At 43.6% G+C, this 19,324-nt stretch overlaps 2 protein-coding genes across 3 annotated transcripts in view; one reads left to right on the plus strand and one right to left on the minus strand.

Annotated features, from left to right (window-relative positions):
* The first annotated feature begins 30 nt into the window (after positions 1 to 30).
* On the plus strand, positions 31 to 10,997 carry FBXO7 (F-box protein 7). Its single transcript, XM_080393314.1, has 9 exons — positions 31 to 295; positions 1,873 to 2,161; positions 3,667 to 3,894; positions 5,300 to 5,441; positions 6,712 to 6,795; positions 7,898 to 7,990; positions 8,972 to 9,148; positions 9,824 to 9,861; positions 10,218 to 10,997. Exons 1-9 carry the CDS (start codon positions 174 to 176, stop codon positions 10,620 to 10,622), a joined length of 1,578 nt encoding a protein of 525 aa, XP_080249440.1. The 5' UTR covers positions 31 to 173; the 3' UTR covers positions 10,623 to 10,997.
* A 222-nt stretch (positions 10,998 to 11,219) lies between these two features.
* SYN3 (synapsin III) overlaps positions 11,220 to 19,324 on the minus strand; it is a 216,224-nt gene continuing 208,119 nt past the window's right edge. For both annotated transcript variants that reach the window (XM_080393313.1, XM_080393312.1), the window contains exons 13-14: positions 18,399 to 18,696; positions 11,220 to 16,852 (exon numbers count right to left, since the gene is read on the minus strand). In XM_080393313.1, coding sequence (XP_080249439.1) covers positions 16,720 to 16,852; positions 18,399 to 18,696 — 431 coding nt within the window. In that variant the 3' untranslated portion in view covers positions 11,220 to 16,719. The remainder of the gene's footprint in view (positions 16,853 to 18,398; positions 18,697 to 19,324) is intronic.

The following is a 19,324-nucleotide window of genomic DNA, read 5'->3' on the forward strand; positions in this document are numbered from 1 at the left end:
GGCGCGCGGGGTAACGCCACGGGCCGCGGGGGCGGGGCCGAGCGGGCTGAGGCGGTGCCGCGCCAACCAAAACAACGACACACCCCGGCAGCCCTTGCGGTCGTTCGCCGCCGCCACCTTCACCGCCGCCCGGCGGGGCCTGCTCGGGGCGCAGGCGACCCGCCGCCGCCGCCATGAAGCTTCGTGTGCGGGTGCAGAAGCGAACGGCGCCCCTGGAGGTGCAGGGGGTGGAGCCAACGCTTGGGGAGCTGCGCGCGCAGCTGCGCCGGGCCCTGCTGCCCGCCTGGGGATACAGGTAGCGTGCGGAGCGAACCATCGCGGAGGGGTGTGGGGGGGCGGCGACGGCGGCCGCGCGCGCCGGGGCTTGGGCCAGCGGGGCCGTACCACGCGGTGCGCGGAGAGGGGTGGGGCGGCCTAGCCTATCCCCCCCACCCCGCCAGCTCCCCCGTGGCGGTGCTGCTGCCCCCTGCGGGGCGCGCGGCGGCGGTGCCGGGGCCGCTGCGGGCGGGGAAGGGGCGGTGGGGCCGGGGGCCGGGCGGGGCTCTCCCCCTCTGGCCGAGCCGAGGGGCGTCGAGAGCGGGCGCCGAGCGGAGGGGGCAGAGCGGCCGCGGGGCGGGGGCGCCGAGCTGCGCTGCGGGCCGAGGCCGGCGGTGCGGGGGCTGGTAGGCCCGCGGGCACGGGCGCTGTCGCCCGGGGCTGGGCGGCCCCAGCGGCGGGTAAGGGGTTGCCGCCGGGGCTTGGCCCGGTCGGCGGGGGCACGCTGCCGAGGCTCCCGCAGGGCTGAGCAGGGGCTGCCGCGGAGCTGCTCCCCGCCACAGGCCCCGCGGCAGCGCCGGGGCCGGGAGCCGCGTCCCGACGGCCCGGGAGCGGCTGTGCGTCCCGGCTGGTCCCGCAGAGCCGGGGGTGACGCTGCCGGGGAGCGCTCAGCTGAGAGATAGGGGTTGCGGCCCTGCCGGAGCGGACTTGAGTTTCCGTGTGGTGTCACGAAAATGGCCGTAGGGTGCCAGGCTTACAGTTTTTCAGGCTTATTAGAAAACCCCTGGGTGTAAATTTCATAAGCGTTTTATCTACGAGGAACTCCTGGCAGCCTTTACGGGAGGGTGACGTCTGCAAAACCGATTTAGGAAGCGCCTGCAGAAGGGGCTCGTTTTCTACTGGTGGCTGGAGGGTTTGTACCGACAGACCCGTACCTGGGTACCAGTATTGATTCCTCACTGGCGGAGCGCCCGCCTGGAGCGCCGGGCCGTGCTGCGTGGTCCTGCCGGCAGCAGACACCTGAAGCCCGTGCTTGACTTGCCACCGTGGGTTTGCCCTACAGCTGATACTGGATAGCTGCTCCCATGCTACCCAGTTTAATTTCCTTTTATTTTTTTTAGTAAGCGCTTGCCCTGAAGCATCTTTTCTTATTACCCTCATTTGCAACTAGCATTCTGTAAGGCAGCTGCTGACTTTTTGAAATTAATGTTTTGCTTAACGAGAAAGCAAGATGGTTGAGTTTGGAGCGCTATCTTGTTTTTAAATAATTTCGGTTCATTTCAAGCTTGTTTTGCTAGGTGTGGCATCTTTTAATTTGGAGGGTACTTGTTAGCTTTCCTTTGTAATTGTTTTATGAGCAATTACTGGAAATGAAGTTATACCTATAGGCAGCTATGGCTACTTAAAATGTACTTGGAGAGAAATATGGGGGAAATAATTTTGTACCATATTTTCCCCCTCGCTATCCATTTAATATGTAGCTAGTTATTAATGGTTTAAAACCCATGGCATGGTATTATTGTATATGCAGTAAGCATTTCTAACTATACCTCTGTGTGCAGTGACCCAGATGCAGCCAGCCTTACTTCCTTACTTTTTTTTTTTTTTGTTTTGCAGTTCTGATACAGAGTTTTCAATAACACTGAACAGAAGAGATCCTCTCACAGAAGATCAGAAGACCTTAGCTTCATATGGGATTGTTCCTGGTGATCTGATATGCTTATTACTACAAGAGGCAGATGGACAACCCCAGCTACCTCCTCCTACTGCTCCCCCACTTCAGAATGGTCATGAGCCATCCACCTTGATCCCCAACGAAACTCAGGCCAACAGTCCAAAAGAAGGGCAAAATGAACAATCTGACAACCAGAAAGCTCAGGTGGAAGTTCAGAAGAGTGGAGAGAGGGTAAGTACATGAGAATTGCCCTGCACAACACAAGGCAAAAAAAAGAAGGTATCTTGTTGAGTCAGTTGCTGTACTATATATTAGAGAATCTCTTCAGAATATTTGGCTACTTATACTTGTCTAATATGGAGCCAGTTATTTGGATGGAAATTTGGCTCTATTCATTGCATATTAGTTATGACACAGAAGTTAGTTCAGAGACCCTGAGATGTTTCAGGTCTGACATTTTTACAGGTTTGAATGTTTTTGGTGGAACATGCATTTTTAGTAAGGAAGTTAGGATTATGTTTCTTACTGGAATCATTTTCCTGGAGAAGACAACACTGAGGCTAGGTGGTGGACAAATGCAACAGGCACTGTCTGTCGGAAACACCGCTCACAAGATGAGCACACGATTCCTTTCTAATGAGTTATAACACTGCTCTGTGATTCAGGTGGCCTGCCATAGAGTGAGACCTGTCTTGTGCATGGAGGTTGTGTTGCTCTGGTAGCTCCTGCCTCATGCTTCGTTGATGTACATCTGTAAGATCCCATATGCTTCATGCAGCTAATAGGCACATTTTTTGCATGTTACTCAGTGGTTTTTCTGTATGACAGTACATGCAATAGTTAAGTAGCTAATGGCTCCCACCAGCCGCTGGGCCCTGAGGTGAATGGAGTCTCCCTGGAGAAGACAACTGCAGGTACAGCGTAGTGCCATGGTCTATCTCATTATATGATCCTGTCCTTTTTAGGCAGGAGCTTGAGAAGCTGGGAAAAAATTGTCTTCCAACATTCTTTTGACGCAAGTAGTTTTTTGTTTTGGAACTGATTTCAAGTACAAAATGTTCCTTAATGCAACCTTTTTATGAGGAAAATGGGTAAGCGGTCTTTTAAAAATACTAATTTAACCTATGAAAGTTAAGATTTAGGATAAAAAGGGTTGTGAGTAGTGTAAGAAAATGTAGCTAGACTGTTGTCTCTTTGATACTTGTCAGGAGCGATAATCCTTACATGGTGCTGCGGGCACGCAGGCTCTTTATGTCTGTCAGTTAGACCGTAGTAAGCTGTGCTGAAGTTATCTGTTTTGTATTTGTTTAATATTCTAAGGCAAGTTGAAAGATTCTCACATCTTCCTCCAAAATTGTAGTGAAAGATGGCAAGAAAATTTCTAAGCAACTAAGTGTCATTGGAGAAGAGCTCTAGGAGTCTGAAAATCTTATGTTTAACTGGGGCTATGTACATTGCTGTTAATGAGAGAAAAGGAGTTCCAAGGGTGGGTGGCGCTGCCAGCCTCATACAAAATGTAAGGGTGTCTTATGCCATTGGACGTGGATGTTGGGGAGAATTAGCTACAGCTCTTTTAGACTCTTCCCCCTGCTCCTTTCCTGACCCTTCCCGTACATAAATCTGCTTATAGTTTTCATTCACTACTTTTTTCTTTTTTTTTAATGTGTCTTTGAGTAGTTTTATTTATGTAGAGGCATAATTTTATGAACAAAAGTATGTTTTGCTTTCCCTTGAAGGCAGGATCCAGCCTAGAATTTCCTTCTGAGTTAGTCCCAGAAGATGTTGACCTGGAAGAAGGTACAGGTTCCTATCCTTCTGAACCCATGCTGTGCAGTGAAGCTGCTGATGGTGAAATACCACATTCCTTAGAGATGCTCTACCTTTCTGCTGAGTGTACCAGTGCCACTGATGCCTTGATTGTGCTAGTACATCTTCTCATGATGGAGACAGGCTATGTACCTCAGGTAGGTGCACAAACAAGCAGGAAACTTCTTGGTCAGTATGAGAAATCTGTGGGATACCATGGGAATGTGTGATACAAGACGCATCTGAAGCTCCATTTCTGCCTTTCTGTATGTCAGTCAGCAGCAGGGGCTGCTGAGGTGTCAGCTGCTTTAATTTCCCTGACCAGTAAGCCTTAAGGCTAAAGGCTAGAGCAGCTTTCAGGTGTGAGAGAAGAGGTCTGTCCCTATGTTTCTTTCTGTCCTCAGCCTCACTGGGACCCACCTGATAACCTGTTTCTGCTTTATACTGTTGAGCTTGTGTAGACATGTAGCACTTTTGTGTAGATTGTAGCATTTTTTTTGAAGTGCTGCCTTAAGCATCAGCATCATCTTGATGGTATCCTGTTCAAATGGTGGTTGAAAAGGTGTAGTCTGCCAGAATATTGTCTCCCATTCCATATTAACTTCAGCTGTGTTAAATTAGGCTTTGGTTCCACTAATCCACAGAAGTATTGTACTTGAGCACCTATGGCAGTACTTCTGTACAATGTACGAATTCAGCTTTTCCCCTTAGATTTTCAAGATTTGCATTGCATGTTTATGGATATGTGGCTGAACATGTCAGAAAAGGCTTGATCTCAGAGGAGGCATTCAAATTATCATGTGGTTTTTCTTGCGGTGAGGCTAACTAAGCCTGTGTAGGGGGTTGGTTAAATGTCCAATTACCCGATACCAGTTTAATTCGTCTGTTCAGTTAGTTGTGTGCCCATAGCCTGAAATACTATCTGAAGAATACATTTGCCACTGGGAAGAAAGTTTATGTCAGTGACTAGGCTTGGAAGTAGGGAAGATGATTGCTGTGCAGATTTAAGAGGAAAAAAAAGTCTGCTTGTACTTGTGGTTATGTTGTATTCCCCTCTGGGGTTCCATCTGACCCTTTTTATACTGAAATTGGAAGGAAAAACTGTTAGTCGACTCAGATTTTTGAATTAATTTCAAGCTATGATTCTTCAAGACCTGTCAGACATTGCAAGTTCACAGAAAAGGTGCAATAAGATGTTTTTCGTGCAGCAGATTAACGTACATGCAAGAGTTGTCAGAATGCTGGAATGGATGTCAGAACGAAGTACGTGTCTCAGAGAAATGGGTGTGAACGCTCACTGAACGACCTTTCCTGTCATACTGGAACAGGACAAGGAATCACTAAATTTCACCTTAGATTTGCTGTTAGTCTTGGGGAAGATACTATATAATCAGGCAATTATAGTCTGTGTCATAATGTGCATTGGGACTTAACTAAGAGTTGAATCGCAGGCATCATTCTGGCATTCCCTAACTTTTGAGCTTCTTTTTTTTTTATGTTTTCACCCCTTAGTCTTGGTACATTGCTAAAGTATGGCAGTGTGTTATCTCTTCGCATTTTTAGGGGACAGAAGCCAAGGCAGTATCTATGCCAGAGAAATGGAGAGGAAACGGTGTTTATAAGCTACAGTATACACATCCCCTTTGTGAAGAAGGTTCTGCTGGTTTGACTTGTGTGCCTTTGGGAGATCTTGTTGTTATTAATGGTAAGTTATACAGTTTCTATCCTGGATGCACATTGGTAAATATCACCGTTGTTTAGCAAGAGAAAACTTAAACGTGCTTTTGTGCACTTAGTTTAGAACTGCACCCTGATTATCCGGGTTGTTGAGGTGCAAGAGATCCCACTTCCTGATGCTGAATATTCTTGGCATTCCCTGTCTCTGTGTTAACTATTTCTCTCCCTTTAATCATAACAGATGAATCCTTAGGGGGTTCAGCTGGCCTTTTCATTGCGATGTTGTAGAAATCTGTTTCTTATCTCATTTCATAGGAACTTTGGTATACATTGTCAAACATTAGAAGTAGATTTGCTCCAGCTACAATATTTTGTCCTGTCTCATGTTCTTTGCAAGACTTATAAACAACATCCAGACTATGTATTCTTTAGCTTTAATGTATAATCTTTCCTAAGATTATAAATTATAATTTATATATATTATATAGCTTTATAATATTACATATATATATATCAGTTTAACCATGGTCTCAAAAATTGTATTTAGTTTAAGCTATTCGGTCCAGAAAATTTAGGGAAGTCTTAATTTTTTTTGAAGCAACTTCCAAATCACTTGATTTTTTTTTTTTTTTAGTTTCTTTTGTTTGTCTTTTTTGCTTGTTTTTTTTTCTCTTTGTTTTTCATATGTTCTTCAGCACTTGAGCAGTTTCACATTTTTGCAGAACCAATAGTAAATTAGGATTTGATTCTAATTTCAAGATGTCTTTGATTAAAAAAATTATATTTATTTGTAAAACTTGTTACTGATTATGCCAATTTGTATAAGCACATATGTTTTCTCAGAACATATACACATTCTGATCAAATGTTTTAATTGAGTCATGTTATGATTAGATTTAGGCCAGTGTTACAACTGGCATGCATATTGTGTTCATATAGTAAGCTTATTGAACCTTTCTCTAGTTAATATTCCTTTAATGACTGTGTTGTAGTAATGGCTCTCTGTATACCTTTCTTAGCTGTGTTACATCTCTTTCCATGTGACAGAATTGCTGAAGGCAATGCTTGGTTTCTATCACCAAGGTCTTTGTTCATTCCTTGCTATTTTAAGTTCCATTTTATTTTTCTGAAATTTTTATTTGTCTAGCTGCTTGCTATAGTTGAGTCTTTTCCTTGAGGGGATCTGGTAAGGGAGGAAAGTGAAAACACCTCTGAAGGGTAAGGCAGTAATGAAGTGGTCTTTGTTATCTCTCAATGTGTTCTAAATTTTGAAATGTCTTTTTTTGTTTTATTTGCAGCAACATTAAAAATCAACAAAGAGATTAAAGGTGTTAAGAGAATACAACTATTGCCAGCATCGTTTGTTTGCTTTCAGGAGCCAGGTATGATTGAGCTATGATACTTCATAGCAGTAAACTGAAAAAGAAGTGACACAGTGGGTAAGGATACACTTCAGCAGAATGTTTAATAGGTACAGAATAGCAGAAAGAATAAAAATGTGGTTACCATTTTGGTTAGTCATAGCTTTGAGGTGAAAGGCATTTGGAGTGTAGCCATTTACTCACATTTTGTTGTTAAAACAATTTGAATTTCTTGGATTGACAGCTGAAGGGAAGAACCTTGCAAAGCCCGAGTCATCCTTTCACCCATATGCTTGTTATTTATGAGGTCCTGAGCGTGTGTGTGAATCTCTGGGGCAGCAATGCTGCGTTATAGCCCCTTTCTGTCTGGCAGTTCAGGACTTCGGAAGCTGATGGTACCTACACTGTTGTTGTGGCACTGTAACTGTTACATTCTTTTTGTCAGAAAACGTGTGCTGACCACATAGCTCTCTCCAGAATGCCAAAATTAGAAGGAAAACTAAGGTGGGGGAGAAGACAAGGGCAGATAGATGTGGATCCTTGTGAGCACAGACCTGACTAGCCTTTTGTTCTGTCAAGTAAATGGACTATTTTGTCAGCAGTTCAGGCTGACTCAGTGTCTGGGTAGCCCCAGTCACTGATGTACAAGTCTAGTTGAAAGGCTTTAGAAGAATTAAATGAGCACTGAAATGTGTCCAATACAATGTCAAGAGCCTTCTGGCTCCCCTTTCTGCAGAGAACAGAATGGAAAAACATTTCTGTCAGAAAATTGAATATTGCAGGCGTTTACAACATAGGTGCATGCTACACATTAGCTTTGAAATCTGGCAAAGGAAGCTCTGACAGCTTGAGAGTCAGTTTGTGAAGAATTCAAGTGCTTCTCTTAATGGTGCTTTTTAAGGCCAGAGGAAAGCCTAGGCTGACCATGGAACTGCTCTGTAGCTGTTGATCAATTACTTACTGCATGATCGTTACACTCTGAACAGCTGAAATGGCTGAAAAGCTGCTCCCATCAAGATTACAAGCAGATTTAAATTCCGTGTTTAAGAAAATCATAATTCTTCTGCTCTGACATAATTTTTGCATTTATGAATTTAAGCTTTTTACCTCTCTTCTTTGATAGAAAAAGTTGCAGGTGTTTACAGAGACTTGCAGAAATTATCCCGTCTCTTTAAAGACCAGCTGGTTTACTCTCTTCTGGCTGCTGCCCGACAAGGTGAGAGAAAATATTTACAATTAAGAGGTGGTACTTCACTTTTGAGGATGGAAGGAAGGGGGGTTCTGTCTGAAGCCTTGAAGGGAAAGTGTAAGAAACAGCTGTTCAGTGATGGATATATAAAGAATAAGCATAAAGTAATTTATACATTCTAAAGGAATGATATTAATCTTTGTAGCTTAGAAAATGTTAATATAACAATAATTTCCTGGTTTAAATTTTTGATTGCTGTAGTGTCACAGAAGAGACTGGAGTAGCTGTTTTCCACATTTAGTGATGAGAAGATCATACCACAATAATTTTGTGGCAGTAATTTTGTAGTTTTGATCCATTTCTTTGTCAAAGCAGAAAAATTTATAGAGCATCATATTTGGAAGTCTAACCCCAAGAATGATCTTCTCAGTAACTGGTCATTGAGGGCTTGGAAAGGATGGCAGGAAGTAACCCAAGCTGGCGTTTGTGAGGCAGTAGGAAGCCAGGCTTTCTCTGCATAGATATTGCCATAAAAGGTCTCGGCTTTATTTTCTGAAGACTGTTCAGTAGAATTCCCTCTAGATTTCAGTGCAGGAAGGTTTTATGTGAAGCATGTGCTCTGTATTTAATGTGGTTTTTGTGGGCTTGTGAAATTTGGCACGTGGTGGTGTTTGGTTTTTTTTTTTTTACCTATTCTTTTGTTCTGTAGCCTATAAACATAGTTAGGTGCGTGGAATGTTTCTTAGGCTTAGTGGCCAATATCGGTCAGTATAAAGTGTCATTTGCCCTGTTTTGTGCACTCTAAATATACTTAAGAGTTGCAAGAAATGTGTTTTATAAGAAGTCACGTCATTACTTTCTGAGAGAAGTGGTGTAACTCAGACATCAAAGGGAAATGATTTAAGGGAAAGGTTATAATGTCCGTCCTTTCTTTTAGGATTTCTAGAGAGAGAGTAAACTGCACCACTTAAGTAATGCTGTAATGCTTCTATTTTCTCCACTTTGTAGCTCTGAACTTGCCAGATGTGTTTGGGTTAGTGGTCCTTCCTCTGGAGCTCAAGCTTCGGATTTTCAGACTTCTGGATGTCCGTTCACTCATCTCTCTTTCTGCTGTTTGCCATGATCTCTACACAGCTTCAAATGACCAGCTTCTGTGGAGGTTTATCTATCTGCGAGATTTCCGAGGTAGTGTTGAGACACATGTTTTTCTAGTTACATTCTGATGTGAACAGAGGGATTAGGTCTGGCAGATTCTGGTAAGGTGCTCCTCAGGCAACTACTTCTGATTTTTTTTAAAACACTTTCATTTGTGATGTTAACCAGTACAGTTGGGTCGGGTATAATTCTGGTGGATGCAGTTTTCTGCCAGGAAAATGGTTGACAAGTCTGCTGAGCCATTACTGATGGACCACATAGTTCTTCCCATTGTGCGGGGCAGACTTCCCTTGTTTTCATGTTTCCCTGGCTGCCTTGGTGTGCCAGCCATTACAGATATTAGGAATCGGAGGAGAGATACTCCTGCTGTAATTTCTCACAAGAGATTGAAGAAATAAGGTGATCAAGGGAAGTGCAGTGAGAAGTCGGAGATGGGGACAGTGTTTCGGGGATTTCTCTACTAGAGTCACTTTTGGAGATGATGCTTTACATAGAATGGGTGTGCAAGTAGATTACCTGTTGGATGGTCCTGGAGATTTAAGTTGTTTAGCATGCATTATCTTTATGAAAAATGTATTGACCAAAAGTGTTTTCTCATCTCTTGCTTTTTCTGCAAGTTTTGACTAAACTGTGGGCATCTGTGGCATGAATGCCATTTAATAATAAAATAGATTGCTCCTCTTAGTTTTTTGTTTCTCTTTGTAGATCCTATTGCAAGGCCCCGTGACACAGACTGGAAAGAAGTAAGTGATGCTTTTATTTTAGTCTCCACAGGCTAAGTTGAAAATAAAGCATAGACTTTGGGAGGCAGTAAATTTTAATTAATTTTTAGTCTTAAAAGTGTGGTGTTCTGTGTACACATGTAGAGTTTGGTCAGAGTGGGAGAAAACAGCATCAAGAAGTTAAATGTGCATACCCAGGTCATGGGTCAGAGGTCTTCCAGAGACACTGTTTGCTCTTTGGCAGACAGGGGAGCTGCTGTTGGGGGTTTTCAGGCTGGTGAGGAGTGTTTTTGTGAGAAGTGCTGCAGAACTGAATGCAGCTGCTGAATCTGGAGCACAGAGCACTTAGCTTTAAAATGCTTTGTTTCTGTCTGCAGCTATACAAGAAGAAGTTGAAACAGAAGAAGGAAGCCCTGAGATGGAGGCACATGATGTTTTTGCCCCCTACACCTCATCCAATCCCCTTTCATCCCAACCCGTTCTATCCTAATCCCTTTCCTCCCAACCCATTCCCATCAAACCCAATCTATCCCCCAGTGATCATTGGTGGAGAGTATGATGAGAGACCAACACTTCCATATGTTGGAGACCCAATTAACTCACTCATTCCTGGCCCAGGAGAAGCACCAGGGCAGTTTCCTCCATTCAGACCACATTTTGACCCAATTGGTTCCTTGCCAGGAGCAAACCCTACACTTCCAGGACGAGCTGGTCCCAATGACAGGTTTCCACCTAGACCCAGCCGGGGCCGCCCCACGGACATTCGCCGTGCGTTCATTTGATTGCTGCGTTTTCCTTCAGTGAGTTTTCTAGTCCCTGAGCTTGCTTTCTAACTGCAGGAGGTTGCAAATTCTAGGCACTAACATCTGCCTTCTCTTCTGATTGTGGCAAGAACATGTGTGCATGGTAATGTTTCAGCCACAAAGGCTGGGTTTGTTTTATGCTCTGGTAGTAACTGTACTGGCTGGCACTAAGGTCGATTTTGCAAAAAAGAGCTACAATTTAGAACAGTTTGTTCTGCTACCTGTCCTGTCCCGTGTCCCCCCGCCCTGCCCCCACCCCCCTTGCCCTTACTCATCTGTGAAGTGCTAGTTGGAGACCGGAAGGACACTGGCCAAATATTTGCTGCATCTGATAAAGAGCACTTTAAATACAAATATACTTGTCTGTCTTATTTGAAGAGTTTTATTAAGTTGTCAGGAAAAATGATGTTTAAAATCTACCTGGCTAATAATCTTTATTAACAAAAATGTCTACTGTGTTCCATGTATAACAGATACTACCACTGTTACAGTAGATAGGCGTTCATGGAAATTTTCAAAGATGACATTTCCTTTTTCCTTCTATATTTTATTAGGTAAAAAGCTTTTTTGTATTTAATTGTTACTTAATACACAAAGAATACAGGGAAGGGATTTTCTTTACAGTGGAAATATTAGAACACAAATCAATTAGTTTTACAAACAACTGAGTAGAGTCATGCTACAGTGCAACTTGGAAGTCTGAACAGAAGCAGAGCAATTTCACAGAGAACCAGCAGCAAAACTTTTGTCTTTCTCCTTGACTTTACAAATAAGGAGCTGTAGTACATGGCTGCATTTACTGTGTGTGAACTAAAACTGGTGCAAATGTCTTTCCTCCTGCCTAAAGTAAGGAATTAAATAGGTTAACCTGTTTGCAGTGGAAATCGGACTGCAGCAGGATAAGCAGAAAGAAGTCATTTCACTGCAGTAAATTCTATTTAATTCTGTTACTTAAGTATCAAAATATATCTTGCCAAGAGGAAGTGTGTCGTAGCATGTTATGAGCACCTTTCAAGCGTTGTCTTATTAACTAATCAGCAATTAACAAGACCACTGTTAAAGTCTCCTGATGAGATCTGCAGACTGATGCTGGAACTCAATTAAAGGAAGACTGAAATGACTAAACTTTGCTAGAACTATTAAGTTATTACATATTTTTTAAAGATGTATTGATCTCAGTGTTTATAGATATAAATAGTACTGATGACTTGTCACAACTGATACTATTTCTAAAATATTTTTGAAATTCAAACAGTGGAAATGGAATGAGATTTCCTGTTAAATACAAAGTATTTAATCAGTAATACTTATGTGCTTTTTCAGGTGATATTTCAGTGATTCATCTTGTTTTGTATAAAATCAGCTGACTTCAGTAGGGACAGGAAGTTTTGCCATTAACACTGGTGGAAGTAAAATATGCTTTATTTTGCTGTAAAAAGTTGTATTGCTTCTTTCTTTCCTTTCCTACTTTACAGCAGTGGCATACCAGTGCAAATCCTGCCATAATTAAACACCTAAAAGTATGTATTTACAGAGTCTGGGGACAGTGGTTTCCTGTTAATACCAAGAATAGCCTTAATTTTTAACATTTGCATGCAGTGGTTAAATTGCTTTGTTCCAACAGAATTTTCACTTAAGTGTGTAGTCAGGCCTCTTTAAAACTTACAGTGATTCTTTATGTTCCACTGACTAAAACGGAAAAGGGAAATCTACAGTGGGTTGGCCTTTTTTGTTGTTGCAATGAGTTTTTCAGAAATGCATACATAATATTCAGATAAGCTTATACAACTTCAATGGATAAAATGATTTGTAGTTTACTCTCTTCACTTTTTTCAAGCTGTTTCTGGGAACAATGATTTCTGTGTGCCTAAGTTAAGTTTGTGGTGCCGGTAGCAGTGGCGTTACCAGTGCCTTGGTGACAATCACGTTGCTTGCTCTGCTGGTACGCCCCATGCTGCTCCGGAGTTGGGTCCTTTCTGCTGTGAAGACAACCTTGTCACACACAGCCAGGCTGATGCCACAGGTTCTGTTCATCCTGCATTTTGCCATTGGAATGTTCGTTTTGAAGAAACTCACTCAGCCTTTTTACAGATGCACCACTAAGTGATCTGAAGATACTCCTCCTCTCTCTTCGTTGTTCCTTCATATTTGTAGTAAAGGTATTGTAAGCCAAAGATAAAGGAACTTGACTTACCCTGAACTGTCGCGTTCCCTAAAGAGGAGTTCCATTTATTCATAAAACAGGATATGAAATAAGAGTATCTTGGGACCAACAGTATAAAATGAGAAGACAAACCCAGGGGAAATACTTGAAAACTAGCTGCTTATTTTATTTGCCAGCTTGTAAGTCAGGTATGTGTGTCAGTGCCATTTGTGAACTCTTACAGAAGAGAAATCACAAATGATGAAATGCCTGAAGATGGGCATTTTTTACCTGTTCTGTTCATCTGTGTCCAGCACTGTTAGGCTTGTACTAACAATCAGTTGGAAATAAGGAATTATTGTCTTTGGCTCTTTTATTTATTTTTATCTTACTCATGAATCTTAAGCCAACAAGATGAAGTAGCTGGGTCATATGCAGGGTGTAAGGTCTTATGTACCTGCCTGTGACTGGTGAAAGAAGAAAATAACTGCTGTAGTTATGAGGACTGCCGTTCTTCTGAACCTTAGCTTTTTAGAAGACTTCTGGTTGCATGGGAACATCAGTGACATCCCTCTTCAAATACCACACCTAGATACTACAAGAAAGCCAAGGTGTTTCCCAGTTTGTATCTAAGCAGAAAAATGTAAACTAATTTTTCAAGTGGTGGATGTGAGTGAGTGTCATAGCTGTGTCCCAGCTCCTTGGACTTGGATCCAAACACACAAATCTGTTCACGTTTCCTGGCTTCCCTGTGGAAAAAAATCGAAGCATGCGGGACTAAAGGGAAGCTCTGACCAGGTGCTTGATTTTCACAGCTGTGTGAGAAAGATCCGAAGGCATGCTGTGGGGCACGTCTGCCCCGTGGTTTAAATGTAACTGCTATTCACCAGCTTTCCTGTTGCTGTCTCACTTGCCTGAACTCCAGCTGTTTTCTTTGGGTACCTAAATACCTCTTGGGTATACCTTAGTTTCCCATCCATATAAATGGAGACTATACCCCGTGCATTCCCTCTTGTGCTTTGTTAGATTGTAGGGATTTCAGAATAGAAACCCTGCATCGAAGGTGACAGCCTAAATACATGATGATGTATTTTTGAATCTGCTAGCCACAGCATCTAGTATGTGAGCATCATAATTGTAAATTGAAGCGTACTGTTGGAACACTTATAGTACACAGTATAGAGTTCCATCATTTTAACTTAGGAAATGGAGCTGGTGTTTCTATTAAAGCACTTCTGCGGATAGAATTGAAGCTGATTTTCAGGAGCTACAGGAGTAACCTAGTTAAGCAACAGGCACTCTCAGCTTGTACTTGTTTTTGCAGGTTGGAGCTAGGAGATGCCATTCTGTTTGCTTCTCCCTTGAAAGGTGACATGTGGGAGTGCAGGCAAGTGAAGATTTCAGTCACTGCTGGGTATCAAGCCAGCAGTGCTATCCCGTTCCTGTGGTCACCGGAGGACAGCCCTGCTGTGTTCAAATGCAGCATCAGCAAATGATCTGACCATTGTGGTTTCAGTGATGAACTGGGGTTAATTTATGGGGCCATGCTGTACTAGTCACTAGTTACTTATTTTTGATATAGGTTGTGTTGGTAATAGAGAGAGATAAAGACATTTGGGGGATAGAGCAATTGAGGATTCTGGCAGTAAACTTTTATTTCTGTCTTTGCATCTCTGGTGACCATTTAGTAGGGAAAGGCTTAAACTGCTGAGGGAAGTGTTAGAGAAGGAAATCCTCTCCCACCAGCGTTGTATTACCTCTTCTCCATATAGTGGAGCCTATTAATCTGCTATTGTTCTTGCCAGTGGGACAGTGCTTGCTCAAGGCCATTTGTCACTCTTTTATTGCTCCTGGAGACTGCAAAACAGGAGGCTCTGGGTTTTTTTTTCTCAGAGGATGACATCTGATGATGATGCTACATTGTAAACAGCTTAGCAAACCTGGAAGCACAACACAGAACTGGGCGGGGGGAGGAGTGGGGTGGGAAGAAGATATAAATCATCAGGGAATAGGGTGATTCTACAATACTAGACTTAAGGTATAAATCATTGATCCAGATGAGCCTCTTGAGAGCTTCCCAACCTGGAAAAGCTGTGCTGTTACTCTCCTGGCAGTGCACAGGTCACAAAAGCCATTATGTGTGTAAAGGGCCTGCTCAGGGGTGGGCCATGCAAGGTCCAGATGACTGCATTGGATTTAGATGTTCATTACAGGTGCTATGCAGGAAGGAATTCCTTGTTTGGCTTTATTCCTACCACTAAATCATAAGATCCAAGATGGCAAATGTTGCTGCTGTTTTGCTGCTTTGGGGATCTTCCCTGTTTAAGTTGCAGCAAAGATCCGTGCCGTTGGCTCAAATGTTTTTGTAACTTGCTGGCCTTCCTGCCTCCTGGACATTCCTAAGTGTTATCAAGGTGAAATTGCTAAGGGAAGCACAAGGCAAAAGTCTGGCCTTGGAGCTGTATGCGTGGTTTGTGACTGAAGTTGAGGAGGTGGCATGGGGACTGCACCTGAATTAGGCGTGTTATAAATAGAACTAGCACAGTGCAAGGGGGTAGGTTCTTAGCTGGTAGAAATAACCATATATAGCTGTTGATTTACCCACTGTAAATGTAGCTGTTGTAATTCCTGTTCTTCACCATGTCCCAGTTCTAGTATATGTGCTCGTACATGGCTTCATTCTGTGTTGCAGGCTTAGAGGAAAGCACAACTGGCAAAGATCCCATGTCTTCTCTGGAAGAATAATCTTGGGGGTGGTTGGGGAGGTCTAATACTGATCGTTACCTCCTTGGGGCAATCCTATACATGCCCTCCTATGGCTTGGTGCCTCTGGAAGGACTCCAGCTCATCTTATTTGTAAAGGATAGTTTTCCTGTTTTGTTTTGCAGGTTTGTCACCTTGCATTCGTTTTGCATTCACCCCAGTGAAGTCAATGGGAGTTCAAGGAGGGAGGCAGGATTTCACTCCGTATCTCTGTCCATTTGGTATTATGGAACACTCAGCACACAAGTATGTGCACTTCATCAGCTCTGCTATTAATTAAGCGTGTTCCTGGGGGACATACTTAGCCAGATGCGACCAAGTCACCAAAGTGCTTGGAGTTTAGCTGGGTTTTGTCTGGAATTTGTGTGAACCGTGAATGTGAACTCTGATGTTTCCAGGGGCAGGGGAAGAAGTTGGTGGAAGGCCCACTTCTCAGGTTATTTTTGAGCTAAGGCTACAGGGTTAGAACATGACATTTTTCTCTCAGAACTTAGGAATCACGTGTAGAGGACATAAATGCAAGGCATGAAACAGAAATGTTTTATCTGCTACGAGCAGAGTGATGTGGAACAAACCAGCAGTCCATCTGGATGACCTGCTCATGTGATCTTTGGCACTTCCTGATGCCTAGTACTGTATTTAACTGAAAAGTGACTTAAGTGGTATCATGAAGTTCCACAGTTCACTGTGCTCAAGCATGCTCGCTTTATCAGTCAATGAATACTTATTCTTGACTGTCTTTGCACATCTGTTTCTGAAATAAGCCTTTTTTTTTTTTTCTTGACCTCAACATGGATTCAGTAATTGGAAGTTAGCAATTGTATTGACTACATACAAATCAAAATAAAATCTAGTTTGCACTGTCATAACTGTATTGACTCCACAGGGGTTAGTAAGAATAAAATTTGCTTTACAACTCAGTCGTTTGAGCAGATGTGATTCTGATTACGCATGTAAAACAATGAAACAGCGCCACTTTTGTACAGTCACTTTTCAGACTGTTATTAGAATAATTTCTTTGTATTAAAACAACTATAGTTTTCTAAATTCCCTTTATGCAGCTGTTAGTTGTAAATCACTGGGTACCATTGAGTGTATTCCAGGGTGACATCAGGTACACTGATATGAAGAGTGAGGGCTGACAAAAGCACAGATCCAGCTGCAGGGCTGTTAATCGGAAAACAGGCTAGCAAATGATTTTCTCAGGTTGCGGATGGTCTCAGCTTTTGCTTCATCTTCGTTGGCATTTCCCCGCTGAGATGATTCAGATATGCTGAAAGTGTTTGTCAGGGACTGCGATTTGCTGAAATAGAAAACAGAGTTCAGACTCGGCATGAGAAGGTGGTAGTTCAGATCTGGTTACTGATGCTTTGTGTTACATCGCACAGACAAATTAAAGGATAAATGGAGAGGTTAGCAAGGAGAGCCTCCATATGCTAAGACACCCAAGAATGTGGGAGGTAGGGTGGCGTGGGTAGAAGAGCATGGAACATGGGCAGGTGGCTTGGATATCACAGTCCAGACTTAAGTGTTTATGAAAAGCTCTGACTAGAAGTATATAATTGCCATTTGGTGCAACTGCTGTGAGGAACAGGTAAGTCATTTCACTACTAATACAGAAGAATGGATTCTTACTGAGGGTCACCTGTCTCTCATCAGTCACACCACGAATGATGGTCCTGTCCTTCCGGATGTGCGAGCATGAGAGGTTCAGCAGGTTGGTAGCCATGTCCCCTGCGATGTGTGCTGTTGCCTGCCCTCCCTGGCATGTCTGCTCTGTCAGCTGAGTTACGCAGGTCTTTTGGTTGGCTGCGCTGCTGCTGGGTGTGGATCTGCTAGCATTTAAGTTCAGATCAGGGCTGTGCTTTTGAAGTAAATCTTTCAATTTTCCCTGCTACCATGCTTTGTTGCTGAGTGGTGTCTCCTGATCAGTAATAGGTGTTCAGTACAAGACTGACTCTGAATTAAGGTACCTGAAATATGTATAGTGTGGCGACTGCATCCTTAGCACCAACATTTGATCCTTAAGTACTGCTCTTGGTTTGCCTTCCTAATGTAGACATTGTCACTGAAAGCCTGTTCCAGAACATCACTCCTCTTCTGCTTACAAACCGTCTTTGCATTCCTAGCCTATATTTTGTTTTGGCCTGTTCACACCAATTTGCTCTTGTGTTAACTTTTTGTCATCACTAAACATTTTTTTGCCAATATTTCCTGCTGTGGTGCCAGCCAGATAGGCTCCATGAAAGCTGGCAGCAAAGGCTGCTACCAAAGATCCACAGTAATTCGGTGGTGTGCTCTGCTCCAGAAGAGTGCTTAAACATACAGTCACCATCTGCAGTTTTATATATAGGAGTAGTGCCACTTCCACTTCCCACTACCAGCCTCCCCCCCTCCCCCCTTTTTGCTACCAATAGCAAAAAATTGCTGGGTAAAGAACCTTGTGTGGCCCCTGCATTCAGGGAAGAGTGAAGGAATGACTCTTGTTGAGCTTTCTGGCCAATAATGTGCAGATTACAGCCAGTAATGAGTATACACCCTGCTGGGAAAGCAGTAGCTGTGTTGATAGGGCTGGGGTAGAACACACGACTGGCAATGACACATGAACAAGAGGAAAACTGTGAAACCTTAGAGACGTCAAGTACAACTTGTTCATCCTGACAACAGGTCATGGTGGCCTCTTATGCCCAGACATATATGTCTGAGGTCACTCATAGTTGCCTGGGCCTTTGCCTCTGGGGACTACTGCCTGACAACAGGCTGGTATGTTCTTCATGTCGGCTCAGGGTACTTTTTTGACCGCCTTATTTTAATATCTACAGATCCTAGCAGTTTAACAGAGCACCTACTTCAGATGTGGGTGTGGGGTGGCTTGCTGCTTAGATGTTTCAGTGGGGCTTGGCTGGCTAGGAGCTCGACCTTGAGCAGGAGGTCTAGGCTGCTGTGGAGGGAACGCGCCTGCCTTGGAAGCCTGGACCGGAGAGGACCCAGTTGCTGATCGGACTTGCTGTGGAGATCCAGGTGACCTTTGCTGCTGAGGTGAAGTGGACTGGGGACTCTGGGGCTGCTGTCCTTGAGGAGAGAGCCGCTGCTGTGGAGGTGCATTTGTCCGTGGAGGCTGAGATCCCTGGGGCTGGCGTGGTCCACCTGAAAGGGACATGTAGACATAAACAAGAGGAAGTGCATGTGATGGACAACAAGCAAGGAGCATGTATATGGAAGAATGGGCTTTGCTAAGGGGAGAGACTCTTCAGAGTACCTCATGCAGAAGGATAAGGGAGAACCTTTCTTATAGGCCTAAAGCCGGTGTCATGCCCTCACCTCTTGAGTGGTTGTTTTTTTCTCTACCTCCTTCAGCACTAAGGAAGCTCTGCTATTCTCCCCAAAGGGTGTCGCTTCAACGTGCTGTACTCTTCCATATAACTAATATTGCTTATCATTGGCAAGCACTTTTTGGATTGGGAAGGAAGCATCAGTGGAGAGCCAGGTCTGCAGGGAACAAAAGCTGAATCTTCTGGTTTGGGTCAGCAGTCCCTTGATGGGCCTAGCAGTCTGGTGTTGAGACCGTGCACCCTGTCACTATCCATAAATCTGTCCCAGCGTTAGCAGGTGGCTTCAGCCATATTGGTAGCAGACTCTCGAGACTGAAGACGATGTGGAAAACAATTGGGTGTGACATGAGAAATTGCTGGATGTGACAGATAATAGTGTGAGAAGCTCACAAAAGTTACAGATAGTGTTGTGAGGGCTGGCTGGATTTCACAGGTGGGCAAGG

The sequence above is a fragment of the Falco punctatus genome (genome assembly GCF_963210335.1).
Source record: "Falco punctatus genome assembly, chromosome: 6".
Taxonomy (NCBI): domain Eukaryota; kingdom Metazoa; phylum Chordata; class Aves; order Falconiformes; family Falconidae; genus Falco; species Falco punctatus.

Coding starts and splice junctions, on each gene's coding strand:
- FBXO7 (XM_080393314.1), top strand. CDS start 174: ATGAAGCTTCGTGTGCGGGTGCAGAAGCGAACGGCGCCCCTGGAGGTG. Junction 9,149..9,823: donor CTATCTGCGAGATTTCCGAG/GTAGTGTTGAGA, acceptor TTCTCTTTGTAG/ATCCTATTGCAAGGCCCCGT. Junction 9,862..10,217: donor GTGACACAGACTGGAAAGAA/GTAAGTGATGCT, acceptor TTCTGTCTGCAG/CTATACAAGAAGAAGTTGAA.